Raw genomic sequence first — 23,251 nt, forward strand, 5'->3', positions numbered from 1 at the left:
TGGGAGACCCATTTTAGACCTCGAAATTCTCTTAATCGAAGACAATGGTTCCCATGTAATAGACATATAAGTTTGAAAATAAGAGAACATATCTATATAATAGATTTGGAAACCTAAAAAATGATAAAACATATCCCTTATAAGGAAGCTAACTTTGATATAAACTAATACAAAAATAACTAGTTTAAATGGTTGAAAAATAAATAAATTATTATTATATTTTTAATAATTCATCACTTTATGTATGAAATCACAATCTTTATGTCTCCTCTATTATTATTAGTCCCTATCCATCAGCAAGACTGTAACAATCACTTTGATCATTACTTTGCATTAGTTATATAAATATTTACCTATTTGCTAATTTATAATATTACAGAGAAAAAAAATATTTTTATTTTTGTAATATATTCAACTTTTATGTTTATATCAATTATTGTTGGATACAATGGTGATTACTAAATTGGAAACAATAATTATAAAACAAAAAAGTAAAAAATTAAAAAACAATAAAACTTAAAGAGGAAAAACAAGGCCCATAGAACTTTGAATTCACAGATGGGTGTATTGTTAAGGCACTCCATGCTTAAAACTCACTAGTTCAAATCCCTGTGGTTGTCTACTCGTTTTCCAATTATTGTTTTCTTTAAAACTAATTATTTGAAAAGTTTTTGACAACATTATATACATGAACTAATTTTTTTTACAACATTACCTATTCACATCTTGATTTTGAAAAGATTTAAATCTCTTTTTTTTGACAATACACTATATAATCTCTTTGTATGAATTGAATAATTACCTTTAAACAAAATATACTTAATCATATTGGTTATTCATTATGTTTTTTTTAACTCTTATATATAGATATATATATATATATATTCAATCTGAACAATAATTTTAGTTCTTTGATTTATCTTCTCTTAATTTTTACACCAATATATTACTTTTAATCAAATATTGTAAAAATTAAGAGAAGATAAATTAAAGAACTAAAATTATTGTTCAGATTGAATATATATATATATATATATATATATATATATATTCAATCTGAACAATAATTTTAGTTCTTTAATTTATCTTCTCTTAATTTTTACACCAATATATTACTTTTATCAAATATTGTTCCGCTGGAGCCGTGCGCACCTGAACCCTAGGAGATCGACCACAGCAGAGCAGCGCAGTGGCCTGGGCCTTGGCCCCAGCCATGGCCCCTCCGGATCCGCCTCAGGAGGATCACGATCCTCAAAGAGCCTTCTCGGATCTGGTAAAATCTCTCCCTCCCCAGCGCCCCAGACCAGCAATTTCGAAATTTGTTAAAAAACTTGACATTCTTCAGGAAGTTCAGCTGCCTCCAACCCTTCCTCGCATGGCAGCGCTATCTCTTGCCGAGAAAGGACTCATAGGGCAATTCACAGGCCTCTGGCCTTCGCCAAGAACAGTTCAGAAATGGGTCGAAAGAAATTGGACAGATAAGATCTCAGGGAAGATATCAATCAGATTTTGTGGAAGAGGGTACTACACATTCCACTTCGAATCCAAAGCAGACAAGGACCTGATCTTCAGAAATGGGCCGTATTTCATGGATTCCAGGGGTCTCTACCTCAACAAATGGACCCCAGATTTCGATCCAGAACTGGATATCCCTAGCGCTGTTCCAGTTTGGGTCCGTCTCCCACACTTACCTCTCCATTGCTGGGGAGATGAATTAGTTCGGGCCATAGGGAATGTCGTTGGCAAATACATTGACCGTAGCGAGCCCAAGGACAACATGCAAGCCTGCGCAAGGATCTGTGTCGAAGTGGACTTAGGTCGAGGATTACCGGAAGCAATAAAGTTAAAGGTGGACGATTGGAGCCATATACAGCAACTGGACTACGAGCAGATACCATTTAAATGCAAGGTATGTCACGAATACGGGCATTTTGCTAACAGATGCACTAAAATTGTAAATGCAGAGAATGAAGAACAAGACGGACAATGGGAACCTGTCAAAAAGAAGAAATCCCCCCCCCAAGCCTTCCAAGGACTCAGGCAATCCTGGTCCTTCTGTTCAGCGTCCTTCCTCCCCCTCTCTCACCCCTTCTGAACCCCTCCTCCCCGATCCTCCCCTTCCCTCTTCCTCCAACCCCTTCCTTATCCTCTCCTCTGATGATTCCATTCCTGACCCCCCCTCCACTGAGCCCCCTGTCTCCCTTCATCCTCAGACCATCTCCTCTCAACCCCCTCTCGAGCCTCACCCATCAAGGATTACCAGAAGCTCATCTAAAGAACATGGAGCATCCAGTGATACTTTCAAAAAACCAGGCCCTGGCAGAAAATCCGCTAAACAACACAGGGACGAAAACACCCAAAAGGACATAGCAATGGGCACACAAACTCCTATAGAGTCCTTCATCCTTGGACATCAAGAGAAAGAGACAAGCGGTAAAGATCAAGAGAGGCGAGCACCTCTCCACACGCCCAAAGCGCCATGTTGAAAATCCTTTCATGGAACAGCAGGGGTCTAGGGCACCCCTCTAAAACAGCTGCCCTCAGAGATCTAATTTACACTGAGAAGCCAGAAATAATGCTGATACAGGAAACAAAACAAGATCAGCATGAAATGAAAAAAATTATAGACCAGCAGAAACAATACTTGGGAAGCATTAGCGAATCTAGAGGAGCCTCGGGAGGCATTGTTACTATTTGGGACAACAGCAAATGGATTTGTACTGCTGCAAATCCCCATCAGAACTGGATCAGAACTACTCTTGACAACAGAACAGGTAATCAGACAGTGGTCATATATAATGTTTATGTCCCTAACCATTATAGAGAAAAGGAAATTTGCTGGGATGATTTGAAGAATAGCATTGATGGGGAAAGAAATCCAAATATCATAGTTGCAGGCGACTTTAACCTGATATTGCATGCAAATGAAAAAAGGGGAGGCACATTTGCTCCAGATCCATTTAGAGATCGCCTGGAGGCCATTATTCAGGATCATGATTTAGTTGATATCATCCCCAAAAATCGCAAATATACCTGGAGCAATCGCAGGATTGGTAGTGGCAATATAATGGAAAGATTAGACAGATTTCTAGTTAACATCTCGCTCCTCTCAACTTTTTCGGTAGGATACACCAACATCCTCAGTACTTCCGCTTCTGATCACTATCCTATCACCCTAACTTTGGAAACCCACTGTCCTCTTGGCCCCATCCCTTTTAAATATAGTCCTCTATGGAATCAGATCCCTGTGGTCAGAGAAATTGTCAAGGAAACATGGAGCCAACATGTGGAAGGCTCGCCATGTTTCATTTGGGAAACCAAATTAAAAAGAACCAAGAAGGCATTAAAGGATTGGGCCAAAGAAAGTTACCAGGAACCAGAGGAGAACAAAAAGAGGGTTAAAAAGGAGTTAGAAAATGTGCAGGCAAGGATTGAAGAGCATGGACTAATGCAGCAAAGCAAGGAGCAAGAGAGCGCACTATATGCACAGTTGAGCTATATTAATAGGGAGGAAGAAACCAAATGGCGCATAAAATCCAGACAATTATGGCTCCAAGGGGGAGACAAAAATACAACTTACTTCCACAAACAAGTTACTGCTCGAAAGCTCAGAAACAATGTAAATACAATCTTGGACAGTGAAGGAAACCGACACAGCACTCAAGAGGCCATAAGGAATGCAGCTTCTAAGCACTACAAGGACCTCCTAACTGAAGTCAAAGGGGCAGAAGACTACTCCGACCTGCTCCAGCATCTGCCCAAAGGAGTAACAAAGGAGATGAACGATAATCTTAGCAAAGAAATTGAAGAAGAAGAAATTAAAAGGGCAATCTGGAGCCTGCACCCTGATAAAGCGCTAGGGCCTGATGGATTTCCCATCTGCTACTACAGGGAGTTCTGGATTGTGATCAAAAAAGACTTGTTAAAGATGATTCGGTGGGTGCAAAGGAAAGGGAAGCTTGGAGGTTTCACCAACTCTACTTTTTTAGCCCTCATTCCTAAGGAAAATCGGCCTTCCTCCTTCTCCAGATTCAGGCCTATTTCCCTTTGCAATTCTTCATACAAAATTCTAACCAAAATCCTAGCCACCAGACTTAAACCCCTCCTCCCCTCCTTGATATCTGAAAACCAAGGAGGCTTTTTGCCTAACAGACATATCACTGACTCCATTCTTCTTGTCCAAGAAGCCATTCACTCAAGTCTTTCCAGAAAAGAGAAAGGATTTGTCTTGAAGCTTGATCTGGCGAATGCCTTCGATAGAGTAAGGCACTCCTTCTTATCTGTTGTTCTTAATAGGATGGGCTTTGAATCTTCCTTCATCAATCTTATTGTTGCTTGTATATCCGGTCCCTGGATCTCCCCCTTGATCAATGGCAGACCAGGTGAAGCATTCCAATCTTCCAGGGGTCTTAGGCAGGGCTGCCCCCTTTCTCCCTATCTCTTCATTCTCATGGCAGAATCCTTCAGTCAAGTGCTGGATCACAACAGAAGAGTGGGACTTATAACTGGTATCAAATTTGGGAACGGAGTAAAAAACATTAATCACTCTCAGTTCGCTGACGATACCTTATTAATCGGAGGAGCCTCCACTACAATTGCAAGAAGGTTCAAGAAATTGCTAGATCAATTTATGGAGTACTCGGGAGGCTTGGTAAATCAGCTCAAAAGCTGTATTTACGGATGGAACACGACAAATCAGGTTATTCACAGCATCGCCAACATATTTGGTGTCACATGCAAATCTGAATGGACCCATTTTTCATACTTGGGCATGCCAGTCAGTTTGGGACCTTTGAAGGCTGAAACTTGGAACGGGATCATAGACAAAGTGAAGAGGAAAGTGCAGCAATGGGGAACAATGTGGCTTAACCCTGCTGGTAGACTCATCCTCCTTAAATCAGGTATCACTTCCCTTCCTCTTTATCGCTTCTCTCTTTATCAGGCTCCTGCTATCTTTCACCATAAATTGGAAGTTGCCCTTCGCCAATTCCTTTGGCAAGGGGGAAAGAATGACAAAAGCAAGTTCAGTTTAGTCAACTGGAAGCAGGTTATTCAAACTCAAGATAGAGGAGGCCTTGGCATCAGAGCACCAAAATTTTTAAATTTGGCCTTTGGCGCGAAAATTGTATGGAGGTTAATAACAGGGCCCCCAATGTGGTGGAAAAGAGTGCTGGAGACCAAGTATCTAAACTTCCCCAGGCAGCATCTCCTTGACTCCAATATCCCCAATAGAGACTCTACCAAAATCTGGAGGTTATGTAAGAAAGCTCTTCCTATGATGATCCAAAATATTTCGAAAGTCCCAGGGGGGGGAGCCAGCACAAACTTTGGGACTGATAAAATATTGGGACATCAACCTCTGAGCATGCACGAAGAAGCCACTCCTGTCATCAAATACCTTAATGAGAAAGGTATCTATAAGCTAGCTCAAATCTCTAACTGGGACCCTCATTCCCGTGCTTGGATTGGCTGGTCCTTCCCAGAAATTCCCAATGCCTTAGAACCCAGTCTCACCTGCCTAAAGACTCTTCTCCACAGCAAGGCTCCTATCAAAGAAGATGAAATGGACGGCTTTCGTTGGGATCCAACAGGAACAGATTATACAGTCAGAGCAGGTCACCAACACATATGCAACAACACTTTTCAGATTAATCTGTGGCCTCATTGGAAAATTGCTTGGCGAACAGAATCTCTCCCAAAAATAAATTTTTTTATATGGCTTCTGCTGAAAGGCAAAATTCTAACAGCAGAGAACCTTAAAAGAAGAGGCATCAATGGGCCATCCAGATGCCCCAATTGCTGCAAAGCTGAAGAGACAATGTATCATTTATTCATAGAATGTCCATTTGCTGTAGAATGCTGGAGAAAGATGTCCTTCATTGGCAATTTAAACTGGGACCCTCAGCATACCATAGCTGAGACAATCTATAAGTGGAGAAAATGTTGTCCTTGGAAAGAAAAAAGAAGTCACTTGGTGAAGAGAGTATGGAACGCTCTCCCCCACACCTTATTGTGGCGAATCTGGCTAGCTAGAAACAAAAAAAAATTCCAAGATAAGAGCACAAATACAAGAACAACCTGCAGCAAAGCTAAAATTCTCGCTTTGGAAACTATTTCAACCAACACCACTGGGAAAATCGATGCAACACAATATAGTGTTGAGGAACGAGATTTAATAAGCTACATCTTGGACAGACAACATAAAGTATTGGAAGGCAACAGGAGCGAAGTTCAGAACAAAGCAGAAGCTAGATCATGGAAAGTCAGACTAAAAGAACAGGAATTTGCCAATTGGATTCAAAAGAGCAACTGCTACTCCTTGTTCTTCGACGGGGCATCCAAATCAAATCCTGGTATAGCTGGAGCAGGGGGACTGATTATTAATCCCAAAGGGGAGTGTATCCTTCAATATGAGTGGAGCCTAGGGAAGGTTTCGAATAACAGAGCCGAAGCTCTAGCTTTGTATCAAGGCCTAATTCAGCTAGGCAAATTGGGAATAAAGAAAGCACAGGTATTTGGGGACTCCTCAGTGGTAATTCGCCTAATGGTTCATCAGCAAAACTCCCCCAACACTCTGCTCCAACAAATCAACAGACGAAACCAAATTCTTCATCAGGCGATGGAAGACATCCAATACTATCATATACTCTGAAACCTTAACAAGAAGGCTGATGATAACGCCAACAATGCGTGTGGAAGACCTGTTGGCACCTTAAGATGCAATTCCAGAGATACTCTCCAATATTTGCCATGATTTCAGCTGAAAACATCAACACCAAGCCCAAAATCGGTGTCAGGCCCGAAATTAGTCACATTACATGGGCTGACATTGGGACTGACCTCTGCAATAAGATAGCTCAAGGGCACGAAATCCACCGGATAATCATTAAGTGGGATAATCGTATCAAGCCCGCCGGCAGATCTCCCAACAGATCTGTCTTATGGATTCACTCGGATTTTGTTCAGGTCTGCCAGCAGACCACCCTCCAGCACCCCGTGACTGGATGGCCCCTCTCCCGCCTCTTTCCATCCCTGCTCCCCTCTATATCTTTCTCCCCTCCTTCTTTCCCCTGCGCTATCTCCCCCTGTCGCTCGGTTCCCTTTCTCTCTTGCTGTTATCGCCCTTCGTCGCTTGGCTCCCGCGAATTTCTCTGCTTCTATCCCAGAACCATCCTCTGCCCTCAAAGCTCTGTTACGAGCCTTAGGACAGTCTCAGTTTACTTCTCTTCAGACTACTACGCCTACAGGCGTCTTACTCATCAGGATCAGCTTATTCTCGTCTTAACCATCCTCTGGCCTCAAAGCTCTGCCACGAGCCTCTGGACTGTCTCATTTTACTCCTCTTCAGATTGCCACGCCTACAGGCGTCTTACTCTCACATCCTTCGCTGAACTCTTTATCATCCCCACCATTTCGGATCACTGCGCTGTGAGCTTCTCATCCCCCTTCATTCGCATCTTCATATCCTCCCAATCTCCCGCAACTGTTTCTATGGCACGCAGCGAAGATTGTCTGCATTGTGCAGACTTGCAAGCAGAGCTAGAGGAAGTCAGGGCCCAGCAGCGCATTCTGGAGAATCAACAAAGGATATTAGAGACGAGGCTTGAAGATCAGAACCGCATCTTGAACGAGAAATACCGGGCTGAAATAGATTTGTTCCTGCACAGGGTGGCCTCTCTGCATGACCAGTTTAGTCACCTATCAAACCGCTGCAGCCACGCTGAAGAATCGATTTCAATCCTGCAGTATATGATGGATAAGCGAAACAAAGCTGCTCCCAGTTCCTCAAGTGCCAAACAGCCTGAAGTGGATCCAAATCCGGAGGAATCAACCGCAAGACAAATTAGCCATATTGAAATAGATTAAAATGCTTTGTAAATGTCAATTTTGGTTATCACAATATGTAAGAATCTACAGCAGCTCAGGTAGTTTTAGAACTAGAACAAGCAGAAAAAGAATCAAGGAGAGATCCATTTTTTGTAACTCTCCTGATCCAAGCTGCTATCGATATATAATGTACTTCAGGAGCTCTGACTCCTCTCCTTTTTTCAGCCCTTAATATAGCAACCGAATTTGTTAATATATATATATATATATATTACTTTTATCAATTTATCTTAACATTTATATCTAAAATAACATACACATGTTATAATGCTCAATTCCATGTTTAGAATATCAATCTGAGAAATCGTTTATTCAATCCACAATATGATCATTACTTTTCACGAACAAAGACTATTTCAAATGCTTTCATTTCTAGATAGCAAGATATTTGTGTTTTTAGCCACCTAATTGTATGAAAATAAAACTCATTTTTAAAATAAATTTTACATATTGTAAATAAAATTATGTTTAACATAAATTTTTTAATTTCTAACAAAAAAAAATAGAATAAGAAAAAAGAACAAGGAAAAGAAACCCATTAAAATTTATGAAAAAATTATTTTTAAATAATTTAAATTGATTTGAAAATAAATGAAATATTGTTGGACAAAAAAAAAAATAAACATCATAATTTTCATTAAAAATTATTTATTTTAATAATTTTTAACTTTGGATAACATTAAGTTGCAAAATACTACTTCTATAAGTTTTACAAGTCACCTATTTTTTAAAAAGTGGCTACATATTGATGAACCAACTTAAGTGATTAAATAATGACAATAATAAAACCTTTGTTTCAAACTAATCAACTTATTTGTTTTATAACATAAAACAAACTTATTTGTTTTATAACATAAAACAAACTATTAATAAGAAAATAATTTTTAATTAAAAAATAAACTAATTTCTTTGTGCTTAAACTAGTGTTTATTCACATCATCATTAATAAATAAATAATTAAAAATTAAAAATTAAACTATTTTTATCTTATAAAAATTGAGCATGATGACGACCTTATATAAAGTCTTTTAAAAAAAATAGAATTTTGACATAAAATTAAAATTATGTAAAGATTTGATTATTAAAATATGTCTCTCTTCAAACTTGAACTCAACTTTTTGTAAAAAGACATGTTTTTAATCATTAAATTTGCCAATTAATCATAAAAATTAAATGTTTGATAAACACAAATAGACTTCAATCCATGATAAAAGCCAAAACACTTACACCATTATACATCACATGTTGCCAATTTTTTTTTGAAATTATAAAAATTAACTTCATTATAATTTTATTTTAAATTATTTATTATTAATTATAAAAATAATCAATATATAAGTTAAACTTATATGTGTTTTAAAATACATGTAACAATATTCTTAACCATGGAAATTTTGAATTTGTAAATAATTCTTTTTACAATACTATGGTTTATCAATACCATGCCTAGTATGACATGTGTTGATATAACATTTTTTTAATTAATTAATTTAAGCTAAATCAATTAAATGAACATAACTAATTTGGAGATATAAAAACTTAATCTTTGAACTATGAATACTACTATAAATATTCTAACAAATTTAACCTCTATCGTCCTCTTAATAATTACCCATTATAACCCACGTTCTTTAATGCTATTCACACGAATAACACCTCACCAAAATAGAATTTGACAACCACGGAAGTGTTCGAATGGTTGTCGAAGTTTTGCACAATTAAAATCTAACTACTACCAACCAAAAGCAAAGGTCACGAAAATAGAGAGAAACGCAATAAGGCTTCACATAAAATATTACTAGCAATTGTCCCAAAATGTACAAATAAAGGTTGATAGAATTATTGAATTAGAATTGTTGAATTTGTCTAGACGAGATGTTGGTTCAAGCTTAACGGATGAGCAACTTGGGCTGGCTAAAAGCCTTCTAATTGTTTTTTATTATTGTAAAATTATATTGATAATTCATTGGTTTTACTTTCAAAAGCTTGAAGGAATTTGAAGAGCAGGTATAGAATTGCTTTGTGAGATTTGAACCCAAAATCCTTGATTTGTAAATATATACTCAATAATTGAAAGACTTAATTGGTATGTGGAAAATCTTATTTTCTTAAACTGGATCATTGTACAATTACTTTTCTTTAGATGTTTTACCGAAAAAAAAAACTTTAAACAAACGCTATTAAAACGAAATCTTCAGTGTTCAATGTCAAATCCTTGGCTTCCTATTATAGCTCCGACGGCAAATTAAATATAAATCAAAATGAACATACACTGATAGTAAATATCTATATCATAACCTAGAGGAGCTGCCTAAAGTATAAATCCGAAATTTAATAGCTATTGGAAAGACACGGCAAATCTAATTACATAAAACGCTCTCAAACACTTCATAGGATGACTGCCCTAATCCTGCTGCGGATTTTGATATTGAGATTTATTTGAGGAGCCAGGACGGCTGCCTTGTTCCGTAAATTCAGTCAACAACAATCCAGGGGAACCCCGACTCGCCTGGACTCCATGCGTATAGCCATAACCAGCTGGATAAGTCTCCAAAGCATAAGATCGTTTATTTAAATAAACCTAAAAACCCAAATGAAAGTGTAAAAAACAACCAAAACAAAAGACAATTCAGAGTTGGTCATTTATTATTAAAGGACAAAGAAGGGGAAAAGAAAATTATAAAACAAATATTCCAAAGGTTAAAAGCCACGGATCCAACCGCTGAGCCAAGTTTTAGCCACAACCCATTTCGCCTTTCTAACAATTTAAATCAAAATCTTTAATCTCCAGAGCTAATGCTGTAGATCATTCTACAAGTAGACAAATTTATGTAACAATAATTAAAAGAAGAAAAGACCCAGAAAAGAATGATCGAAACCCACCTCAAAGAATTCAATGCCGAACCAAATATGGCAGACTGAAAAACTCTATTGCCGGGTGAGAAAACTTTATGCAGACGCCATTAAAAAGAAATCGTCAGTATTCAATGTCAAATCCTTCACTTCCTGTTATAGATCGGACGGGCCAGACGATTCAAAAAAAATAAGAATATTAAGGAAAGAATGAAGACAAGAGAAGGCTGGGAAGGGGCTACATACATACATATTAGGCATCACTTTAGTCTGGCACACTGGAAAAGGCGCAGCTTCGGCCCTAGGCATGGGAGCGAGCCAGTCGAATCACCGCCCCGTATCTGCCCAAACCTAAAGAGGCAGCGCATCGAACGTTGAACGGTATGAGAGGTTCGGTCTGAACCTAAGGTTGGGCATCCTTCCCGAATATCCAGCCCGGGTCCGGAACATCAGACAAAAAAGAAACCACCTCTCAGCATGGATGAAGAGGGTCTAATTCAGAGGCAATGCTCGAGAATCGAGAACGCGCCAAGACGACCTCTGGAAAAGGCCCAAATCTGGGGAACTGGTTCAAAAGTGCGCATAGATAATTTAACATTTTATAGAAAAGCTCAATAGTTGAGAGTATTAACAAGTTAAAATAAATAAAAGTTCGCCTAATTTCCATTTTTCTAAATAGAAGGTGTACAGATGGCAGAAAATTACAGATTCTCAGGGTCGTTCCTAAAATTTAAAAACTATTACTCTGGCAAGTAGAGTGGAACTTGATCTGAGCTTGAACATTTAATAGAAAGCGGGAGACTTAATGTTTAAAGGCTAAACAGTGAGGATTTAACGGAGGATTTTAACGTGCTCAAGTTTAAGATGCAAAAACATGAAAGCACAAACACAAAATATGAGGAGATCCGGCAGCTTTATATTTCGGGATTCATGCTTTTAAACTATTTCCAATCTTGGCGGAAGGATTCCCGGTTTTATAGGTCCTTCTTTTAAAAGTGGATCAGAATGTTTTCTATAAATTTGATTCCCTTTAAAAGTCGATCAGAATGTTTTCTATAAATTTGATTCCCGGACAGTTAAAATAGGAAAGATACAGACATAGCTGTAAATAGTTATTATTTCCAATACGCCGGGACTCTGTAACTGAGAAAAGCATTCGACCTCGAAGTAATTTTCAGAAAAAACTGGTAACTCCCTGGCAGGTAACTTGCTGGCCAAGAATCAGCGGAATAATCCGACCTACACGCATTGAGAATTTTTACCCTCCACGCCATCTGTATATTCGTTCCATATCTTAATTACTCCGCGCTGAAGTAGGTGTATTTGAATCGTAGCTTCGGGAAACATGCGGCACCCCTAATGAGGATTACGTGGACTCACAGCTATTTAATTTTCACAGACGGACAAAAGTGGTAGGAAACCATGCCAGATGTCAACAGAAAATTGAAAGTGTTGACGATTGTGTTGATGCATAGGGAGGCCTCTCGGCCTAAAAATATACCATGGTCTTAATTTGACATGCTCTTCATTTTTTTTGTTTTTCTATCCTCCTCGCGCTCTCTGGCTCCACAAATAGCGGACCACAGCCTCTTCATTTTGCTTTCTTTTACATAACTGAATCCTCCCTTCAATCGTTGGCGCAACTGCTGCAGTACTCTCCCGCGCCACTGCAGTTTGGGACAGTACCTTACACTAAGACTTTCCAAGCACATTAAATGTTCCACACCTGGCAGCTCTTCTATCTCATGGCATTGTGAAACCCACAATAATTGAAGCTTTCTGAACTGCTCCAACCCTTGCATGCACTTGAACCTGGGACATCGAATAACCCACAAAGACCATAAATTTTCCAAAGCTGGCAACTCTTCTATCTCAGCGAGATCAGCTACAAATAGGAATTCAAGCTTTGTGAGGTGTTCCAAACCTTGTATGGTCTTCAGTTTACTACATCCAAAGACGTGCAACGACCACAAAGATGTCAGATGTTCCAGAGATGGCAACACTTCTATCTCATCACAATAATCAACTTCTAGTGTTGTAAGGTTTGGGAGGTGTTCCAACGCTTGTATGCTCTTGAGTTTGCTACATCCAAACACATACAAGTTCCTCAAAGATGATGTCCACGTTTCAACACTGGTGAGCTCCTTTACATTTTCACAATCATAGATACCACAAAGCCTTCCTATCTGCCTCAATTCCTTACAGTCAGACAAGCGAAGTACTTGAAGGTTTCGGCAAACTCCTTCAGGAAAGCTTACCTCCCTTATCTGTACTCTAACCAGTTGAAATTCCCGGAGTCTCTCCAAACCAAAGATACATTTGCCATTGGAGTCGTCCAATTCATTCAACGCTGCGACTGTTTCTCTTTCTCGTTCTGCCGTTTTAAATGGAAGTTCGCCCAATGGACAATCTTCTATGCGAAAGTATCTGAGATTGTTCAGCAGGAGAATATCCTGTGGTAACTTTTGTATCCCACAAGAAACCAAACTTAACCATGTCAGTTGAGTCAACCGTCCAAAAGTATCCGGCAAGCATTTCAATCGCGGGCAATTGCTCACCCGCAAAGCCTTCAAGCTATTGAGGGAACCGAGGGAAGATGGCAGCACTTCCAGCAAACGGTCCCCTAATTGGAGTGCCTCCAAGTTGCATAGGTCACCGATACCGCTTGGCAATTCTTTTAACTCGGCATCCACTAAATATATTTCTTCCAAGAACTGTTGATGTGCAACCTGGGGAGGCAATTCTTTCACCTCGGAACAACATGAAAGATCCAAGAATTCCAGCGTGGTAATATTTCCAAGTGTTTCTTTGGAAATGGTCACATTCCTACATTCCTTCAAAGAGAGACGTTTGAGTCGAGTCAAATTCCCAAAAGAATTTGGCAGCATCGCCAAGCGGCAACAATAAGACAAATCGATGGACTGGAGGTTTGGTAGCTTTCCGATGGAATCAGGCAGCATCTCCAAACTGGTAGCATAAGACAAATCGATCTGCTGAAGATTTGTTAGCTTTCCCAGGGAATCAGGCAACGATCTCATTCTTGTGAAATGTCTTAAGACCATGTATGTCAAAGAGCGCATATAACAAAATTCCTCTGGCAAAGTTTTGAGTTGGACAGTCCCATCATAATCCACAACAATCTTTTCAAGGCACTTCAGTTGTCCTATGGACTTTGGAAAATCTGAAACGGGAGAGTAGATGTTTAACTCTCGCAACTGGAGAGGCGGCTGCAATGTACACATTTCCACTGTAAGAAAGATTTCGAGACGATTCTCATCTACAAACAAACTGAGATTGAAATATAAACACGCGAAATTGCGTACCTGAGATTCCTGTTGCCACAATGTTTTCAATATGCTTCCTCTGACTTCTAAAACTCTTAAATTTTCCAGGGGAACCCAAGAAGGCAGGGAAGAATAGGGGCATTTATACCAGCGGAGCCATATGAGATGTGGTGACCGCACCCTCCTCAATATAGCTTCTACATAATAATCTTCACTTGCAAGAATTCGCAAACCATGATAACGATCTGTATTGAAGTACAGTGCCCGCTTACAGTTTCCCAACAGCTCCTGAATACACCTTTTGTACAATGACATTTCTGAACGACTGGATTGATCGGCAGGACGAACCGTCGAAATCCCGCGAACTTCGGTTGTGACCTATTCAATCATAAAAATAAAAGATAGATAGTATCCAGGGTACAGATCTTGCGTTGAACAAAACAACTTTAAAAATTTTGAACCAAAGAGGAATGTTTGAATCACTTACAGACCACGACGATTCTTCAAATAACTTATCAACATTGTTATCGTTAGTGGCGTGACACCAAAGACGATGGGGCATTGATCTTTCCGCAGCAGTATATCTTCCCATATCTCTAACCTGATCATGCATTTTTATCCGCTTTCCGCTGTCCAGTTCCAGAAGACACTTGCTCTCTAAATTTGAAAGCCCCACCGCTCCCCATATTCTTTTTGCTGTATCCGTATCTTCTCCTATAGAAAAGCAGGCCATATCTAAGAATATTTGCTGGTACTCTTGGTCGAGTGAATTATAACTAATTTTGAGCGTTTCCCGTATGTCCGCGGGTGGTATCTTGTGAAAATCATTCAATAGCTCTTTCCAATATGTGTCATCTCTTCCACAAAGAAGAGCCCCAGTAACTTTCAATGACAACGGCAATCCATCACAGGCCCTTACAAACCGTTCCACCAGATGTATAAATCCTGGTGGTGGATGTGGCCGATTGAAGGCATATGAGCAGAACAACTCTTGGGAGTGTGCTCCATTCATCCCCGTGAGCTTATAAATTGATGAATCTGCTATTTCTGAACATAGGAGAGCATGCTTGTCCCTAGAGGTAACTATTATCAAGCTATTGGAACTAAGAACATCCCTAATTGGTAAGAATGCATCCAATTGATCGGCCTTCTCTACATTATCTAAAACTATCATTGCATTACAACAAGTTAGGTAACGTTTAAGGATTATCACACCTTGGTCCACAATCTCAATTTTAATATCCCTGTGTGTCAAGTCCTTAATCAGCTTCATTTGCAAATCAACCAGAGATTTTCTAGCTGCAGTTTCACTAACATCAGATAAAAAAGAGGATCCATCGTACTCAAAGCACCTACGGTTGAAGATCTGTTTCACCAAACTGGTTTTCCCAATACCACCGACACCTATAATTCCCACAACCCTGGCCTGGACGTCACGCTCCTGCCCCTGCTGCGACAGCACTGTACTTTCAAAGTCTTGTAGCTTATCATCCAAACCAATTGGATATTTAGGCACAAAAAGTGGTGTTTTTGGAAGTTTTTTCAATACGTTTCGCACAACTTCATTCAGAAGCTCCTGCTCGTTCCTGGATGAATAACCAATGAGACACGCCTGGGTAAATATGGAGTGTTGGTTGAGGAATAAGGATAACAATCACACATCTAACAACAACACATGCACTATGATTTATTCTGAAAAACCACATGGTGGAAACATCAGAACATCCCCAAAACTCGTGACATGGGAAATCCCCAAATTTGGTCGCATGTAATAGGATATACTCAATACCACATGTCTGTCACTGATTCAAAGTACCCGAAACTACAACTGTTAACCTAATAACTTTAGCTCCTTCACTTAATCAAATTCAATTAATATCAAATACCAATCAAGGAACTAAAACGGACAAGAAATAGTTAAAAATGTTTACCCATTAAAGCCCTTCAGTTCGCAACCCTTCAGATTTGCGACATGAGAAAGAGCAGCTCTCCAGCCTTGAATGGTAGCGGAGTCGTGGCGTGCCTTCTCTCCATTAGTTTGAGGGTCGCTGCTTGTCTTCTGCTCGAGTTTTTTCAGGGCTTTAGCGTATGCTCCGTTTTTGTCGTTCCACCTGACCTCAGAAGGCTCGACATTGAAAAATATTGGAACAATGGGAGCCCCGGACTTGAGCATAAGGACTAGTTCGTCGAGGCACCATGTCGATTCCGCATAAGTCGGAGAAAAAATCGCAATGTGCACAGAAGCCACTCGAATAGCGGCTTCGATTTGAGACTTGATGTCGTGTCCCGCCTGCAGTTCAGGCCTGTCAAGAAACGGCCACAATCCATGTTCACGAAGGCGCTTGTCGAGATGGCTAACGAAGGTGTTTTTAACATCGGGCCCCCGATGATTGATGAAAACATCATATCGGGGACAAGAGGTGGAGGCAGAAGACGATGAAGCATCGCCCTTCTGTTGCGGTGGGGTGGATAGGTTTGCCATTGCAGAAGGCGGAATGGGATGAATGGATGGACTGAAAATAAGAAGAACCGCTGACACAATGAATAAGCTGAATAGCTGGGGCGGTTATTCACAACTGGAAGCAAGAAGCTGCAGCCGAATCCGAGCCCCTTTTGGCCAAACGAGTATTGTATCTCACTATGGGTGGAAAGGATGTGCTGTATCTCAACCAGTATTGTCATGTTATTTTACAACCCCCCAAAAAAACGAGTAAGGTAACAGGTCTCTTGCTTGGAACATTCCCGGAGGTTTCTTGCTTGGAATATATTCGAAATAATTAAAAGTTCCACCATCATGAGACTCTTTTTCTTGCTTGGCATATTCCAGGAGGTTTCTTGATTGAAATATTCCAAACCTACCTTTCACTTTTGTCACGGGAAACGACGGAAAGTGCATACGTGTTAGAGGCATTATTATAAACAAATTTATTGTTGATTTTTCTTGGTTCATGATGGAACATTAGCATCATTACTAGGGTTTCGGGTAGTTTTTATCTTTTGGTTTCTCGGGACACCCCTTATTATCTTATTTACATAGTAATTTGTAAATTGATTTTTATTAATAAATTCAAAAATCCAAAAAGCAATTGCCCACGAATCAATAAATTCAATGTTAATAAAAATGTTATTAATAGATATTTCTTCTTCTCAAAAGGTGGAAAAACCTATCAAACTCAGTTAATAGATATTCCTCCTTTCTTTTTTTTTCCGAAGGTGGCAAAACCTATCAAACTCAGGTGTCAAACCAACAGTGAGGACAACCATCTCTGGCTGCTATCCGCGAATGTCGATTTGACTCATCACCGTTATCAAGGAAAACCACGCCACCTGTAATAACCCGCTGGTGGTCCGTAAGGGAGCAGGCTTTCACTCCTGCCAGATGCCTCTGGGTCTTGGGCCGTTAACCTGTTTCCTTACGTCCGAGGAAGACGAGCTCTTAGCCAACCAGAAGCAGTTTTACGGCAATACTCCAGGCCGAATAGATATTCCTTCTTACTTCCATTGAAACACAATTTAGTAAATTTTATTTGATTTCTTAAAACAAAATTCATTTTATTTTAGTTGATTTTTTAATATATAATTAATTTTATTTAATTTTTTAATATAAAGTTAATAGCACAAAAAGCAATTATTAAAAAGGTAAGAAATCTAATTTCACACATAAATGTCATTATTGGATGTTTCTTCTTACATAATGTCACTATTAGAGTAAGAAATCTAATATTACAAAGAAACGTCTTGATTTTTGTTTTATGATAGGTGGTCCTCTTTTATGGTTATAGCCACTTCTATTTATTGTTTCTTCTCCAATAGCTTAAAAATCCAATATTAGAAAACATACATCCAATATTACAAAGAAATGTAGTTAATGGATGCTCATTTTCTTTAATCTTATTTTACATTGATTAGCTATTGGTTGTGTCTGACCAAAAAAAATACACTTCCTTCATAGTTTAACATTACCAAATTATTTTTATTAGTTTTTCACAATATTTAGATTTATTTATTTAATAGTTAAATTCTTATAACTCTTATTTTGTAATTATTACTTATGTACAAATGTAATTAATAAAAAAACTACTATACAACCAAGTGCCCACCCTTCACTCTATAATGAGAATACAAGTGGTCACTTGCAGCTTTGTCCTCCGCTTCCTCAAAATAAAACAAATTAATGGAACTCTGATCATCATCGGCAACATAATAAAAAACTCCCTTATAATTCATCAAGAGCCAAAGGAGACACCACCACCCATTGGCTTTTACAAGTACTAAACATTCTATCAAAACATGCCATCGCTTTTCTTCTGGCATACCAGATCTCTGTTGTCTTCACCGACTGTGGGTGGTGAGAAAGAGCAAGGCCATGGGAACCAACCCTATAGAATTTAAATTAAGTAGTTCAAATAATCTGCAGTCATTGGTTTGGCTTCCTTTTTCTCTTTATATGTGCAGGTGGGTGCATCTCATGGCATTAAAGCTTAGCATTTAATGTGATTAATTCTTAATTACAATGTTGACTTGTGTACTTATTGGATATGGTTATTATTAAACTGATTATTTAGGTTAACCTTTGTGACATGGCTCGTCACATTTTTCTAATGGAAAGGTTTTTTATTTTAGTATTGATGCTTATATTTCAAGTTAAAGGTTTGAATGCATAATCATGTCTGGTCCCTAATTCCCACTATTATGGTCCTCAAGGTATTCATCTTAGGACTCACAAACAAGAAGCTTGGAACAAGCTCACCCATTGGTTATGTGCCAAACAGGGACATAGTTCAAATAATTGTCAACAAGGGGTAGAATCCAAACTACAAAGAGGGAAAAAGTCCCAAGAAAATGTTAGAAAATACCAGTAGGATAAGAAAAAAAGAGAAGAAAGAAATCAATTAGTCCAAATCCATAACTACATAATCTGGTTCCAAACTACATAAAACTGAAAATTGTCCCAATATTCATAGCAAAGAAGAAATAAATGTTATGGGGCAAAATTTGTAACCCTGGTTAAAAATCCATGTAAAAATATATAAGACCATGGTGATGAGACACGTATTCCAAGCTCAATGGTGGGCAAAACATCCTAGTGGGTGTTCACTTTGGTTATTATGGCTAAGGAAATTGGCAAAGGCAAAGGCATTAAAAAGGCAAAAAGGCACTTTTGGCACATTTATTAATGAAAATAAAGGAAACTATGAGAAAAGGGAGGTGAAAGGTCACAGGTTGCATGTGAGGAGGAAAATGATGGAAAATAATGGAAAATGAAGAAAATATAAGCCTCATTAATAAAAAGGCTTCTGAGGATCAGTGGGCAAGCTTGGTCAGTTCAATTTTGGAGCTCTCTCTCCATTCTCTCTCTCTCATACTCTTGGATACTTAGTCTTTTCATGGAGCACTCTCGGAGAGTGTGGCATACTTGCAGTTTTGGATCAAGAAGGCAAGGGAAGAGCAGGAAAGCACAAGAGGAGATTTGGATCATCTACTATAATGGGTTTTTCTTGCAGGTATCGAGTTGCATGTATGTTTTCCTCACTATTTTCGGCATGCATGCCACATGCATGTGGTTTCTTAGTTATGGTATGTCATTGGCATGGAGGATTGCCTGGATTGATAGTGGATTTTCCTAGCTTTGCCATTTCTTGGATAATCATCATGTTGTGGGTTCGTTTCTTTGTTTTTCTGGTTGTTTCTCATGTTCCTTAGCTTGGGTTGAGTTACTAGTTCTTGGAGCCTTGGTTGGAAAAATGCTCTGGAGCCTTAGGTGGGTTGAGTTACTAGTCCTAGAGCCTTGGTTGGACAAACGCTCTGGAGCCTAGTACATGATGTGGGTTGAGTTACTAGTCTTGGAGCCTTGGTTGGACAAATACTTTGGAGCCCGGCGTAAGCTATGGGTTGAGTTACTAGTCCTAGAGCCTTGGTTGGAACAAAAAATCTTGAGCCCTAGAAGGCTTGGATAGAGAACAATATGATGATAATTTTTTGATGTCTGACCATGAGGTGGAATCATTGTTTAATGGGTTGAGGTGGTTGGCCTCCGAAAGCCTTGGATGGTTTTGTATTGATGTGTTTTATGAGATCCCACATTCATGCTTGAAATATGGCACATGAGTGAATGGCTGAAGAGATATTTGGTTCAACCATTCTATAGTTGAGTGGAAGATGAGTATGAGACCCTTATGCTTAGATATGTTGTTTACACTTGCAGATTACATGTTTATGATATGTTTGATGAAATGCATGTCATGGATAGTAGGGGTCCAGTTAAGGGCTTGTTCAAGTATTTTCATTTGCATCATTGTTATCTTTATGTTCTTAAGGTATCATTCAATTCTGGGCAGTGACCTAGGCTCTGGGCCTAAAAAAGTGGCTCAAATCTCGGGGACGCTAGCACAACACTGAGAAAAATAGTCCCTGGACGTTGGCATGCCTTGTCATGACAACGTCCAAAGCCTTCTAAACATTGTCAGGCCAATAGCATGGGAGTGTCTAGAGGTCAAGAGGCCTAAAACCTCAGTGGGACATAGGGGTTGGTTACCATAAGTGTTGAGGTGGTTCGTAGGGGGTCCTGTAGCTGATGTGGAAGTTATGTATGATGTGTTTCCGTCGATTCCATTTCCTTAATGTCACCTAGGATGAATCCAATCATAGTAGCCTCTCGTCACTTCTTTACCCCAGTTGGCTGGTTACTTGGGTAGATGTGGGAGGAGGGTGTTAAAGAGGGTTATCAGAGCATGGTTCACCCTGACTGGATGGGTTTTTTTGTTGGTAATGCATTCATGCCGATTGCATATGTGTTCCTTATGCTTGTAGTCCATGTGCTTGTTTCATTTGCATGGTGTTGATCATGGTGGTAGTAATATTGCCAGGTGAAGGTTGATGATGTTGTTGTGGGATGTGTCATCATGAGTGTAGGGTTGTATATGCATTTTCTATGCATATCAGTGTTTATATGTTGTTATACATGCATCGTCATGGTTATGGTTATGCATGTATGGTAGGTCAGACATGTAGTGTGAAGTCATTGTATGCAATTAGGCCATCATGATGTTATTGGTATGTTATAATGCTAATGTGTTGGCTGAGATATAGTAGGAGATGTAGATCATAAAAGTGAAGTTGCAACACTAGACCTCGAGGCAAGAGTATGTCATCCTACAGGTTGTATGTTGGCCATGCATGTATGTAGGTTAAGGATTGTTATATGCATTATGGTTATGTGTATGTGTTTCATTCTATTGATATTATGGTTACAAGTATGATAGATGCTAGTTGATTAGTTTAATCATATGCACATGTGTCGGATAGTCATGAATGATAGTAACTTGTGGTTGTATGCATTGCTATTGTTGTTTTAGGTTAGATAACTTGGTGATTATGTTATATGTTGTTGAAGAGCATGATATATAACTTTTTGTTGTTAGATGCTAGTAACTTGATGATTAGGGTTATTGCATTTAAGGTCTTGATGTTATATGTATCATACTAAGTTGGATTGGTCTATGCAAATGGTTAGGGTTATGACATTTAGGTATGAGTTAATATGTTGTGATATTATGTCATACTAATCTAGACTGACTGTGCATATGTGATTATTATGTATGAATGATAATTGTTTATGAGTTTATGATGTGAACATGTTAGCTGGTGACTATTATGGATATCATAACCTTATTTATGTTTGATTTGATATTCCGTGGAGTTATATCATGCTAATCTAGATTGATTGTGTAGATAGGATAACCTTCCCTAAGATAAATTAAGGCATGAGTTTCCTTATGTCATATATTTGGTGCTTGACTATTTGATTATATCGTCTATTTGATATTTGAGTATTTGGTGTCTATTATGTTGTCTAGTTGATTTATCTAACATGGTACGTTTATAGTTGGTTGAATGTTTGATGAATTGTATAATATGAGTATGTGTTCAAATGATCTTGTTTTAAGATGGTTTTACTAACACATATGTTTTGATATAGTTGATATGTACTTGAGTGTAGTAGGTGATAATTGTAGCATTATGTATTATGACTGATGAATGTGAGTTGGTTGTTGACTATGGATTATGACATGATTGTTAGTATTTGTAAAGGTTGATTTCAAATTGACAAATATGATTGTCTTGTTATTTCGAACATGTGGTTGATATATGTAAACAGTTGTAGGAAACATGCTTGGTATTAGTCTAACAAGGTAAAAATTGACGTGATTAAATAACTAACAGTTGGGTGATGTGACAGCACATAGTAAGCCTCAATTACAATTGGGTAAAAATGTAACATAAAGGAATTGGACAAGAATTCCTTTGGCTATGTTTGGAAACCCTAATTGTAAACGAATGAGTGCTTTGCATATAGGAAGTCTTCTTAACCTTAATCTTGTCTGACATTATGTGGATATATGCTAGATTCATGAACATGTACTTGACAAGTATATTAGCTAGTCTCTAGTTACAAGTGGATCTTTCAAGGGAATTGGATTCCCTTGAGAGATGGCGTGGATGTGTTCAGTTGCAAGCAACGTGTTTCGCATAACAAGGTAAGGTAACTAGTGTATTGTTATGTTTATTTATGCACTGATAGTTATGTGTTGATGGCAGTATGATGCAGGGGATTACATGGCAAGGAGACTGCCATGAAATATTGAAGAAGGCTCAGGTTGAATTTTCCCTTAGAAGGATTTGGGACCATGGGGATTGAGTCATGATGTCTTTTGTCAGTTTTGTGCTTTTGGTCTTTTAGTGACTCTGTGTGCTTGATTGCGGTTTTGTTTGTGTCATGTGCATGGCCATGCCACTTTGTTTATCGTGTCATATTGTTGTTGGTTTTCCTCTTGTTTGCTTCTCGGTCTTCCCTTTATTGTTTTGAGAGTCTTGGAATTAGTTCGGGAAGGAGGAAGTTAATGGAGCTCCAAGAGAGTTGTGTGGTACTCGACAGGTAAGGTAAGACCCAAATGAATCTTGGTGCATGTATAAGGGTAGTCGAAGGAAAGAGTATGACAACTAGTTGGACTAGTTGGGTCCATTAGTGTAAATGGACGACGTCAGGACATGCATGGGAAAGGTAATCCAGAAAGGTGAGGTGAATGGATTTGAAGCGTCATATGCCTTGGCTATGTTGGGAATTGTTTTTCTCGATGTTGCGCATGTGTTGCAAGCATAAAAGGAGTTCTGTTAACCTTGACCTTAAGGTATCTAGTAATTATGTTGTGATCATGATTATGTTGTCT

General features: G+C 38.7%; 1 protein-coding gene across 1 annotated transcript; it reads right to left on the bottom strand.

Moving 5' to 3' along the window:
* Positions 1–11,570: 11,570 nt before the first annotated feature.
* LOC149266106 (disease resistance protein RPS6-like) lies at positions 11,571–16,761 on the bottom strand. Its single transcript, XM_089430018.1, has 4 exons — positions 15,956–16,761; positions 14,512–15,610; positions 14,064–14,402; positions 11,571–13,967 (listed from the first exon to the last, which is right to left on the bottom strand). The coding sequence occupies exons 1-4, from the start codon at positions 16,504–16,506 to the stop codon at positions 12,249–12,251; spliced, it is 3,708 nt and encodes a 1,235-aa protein (XP_089286144.1). The 5' UTR covers positions 16,507–16,761; the 3' UTR covers positions 11,571–12,248.
* Between the last annotated feature and the right edge of the window lie 6,490 nt (positions 16,762–23,251).

This window comes from Pinus tabuliformis, chromosome 6 (assembly GCF_031772625.1).
Source record: "Pinus tabuliformis cultivar Carrire ecotype Pingquan chromosome 6, CPIR1, whole genome shotgun sequence".
Classification (NCBI taxonomy): Eukaryota; Viridiplantae; Streptophyta; class Pinopsida; order Pinales; family Pinaceae; genus Pinus; species Pinus tabuliformis.

Coding starts and splice junctions, on each gene's coding strand:
- LOC149266106 (XM_089430018.1), bottom strand. CDS start 16,506: ATGGCAAACCTATCCACCCCACCGCAACAGAAGGGCGATGCTTCATCG. Junction 15,611..15,955: donor GAACTGAAGGGCTTTAATGG/GTAAACATTTTT, acceptor TTATTCATCCAG/GAACGAGCAGGAGCTTCTGA. Junction 14,403..14,511: donor TTGAAGAATCGTCGTGGTCT/GTAAGTGATTCA, acceptor ATGATTGAATAG/GTCACAACCGAAGTTCGCGG.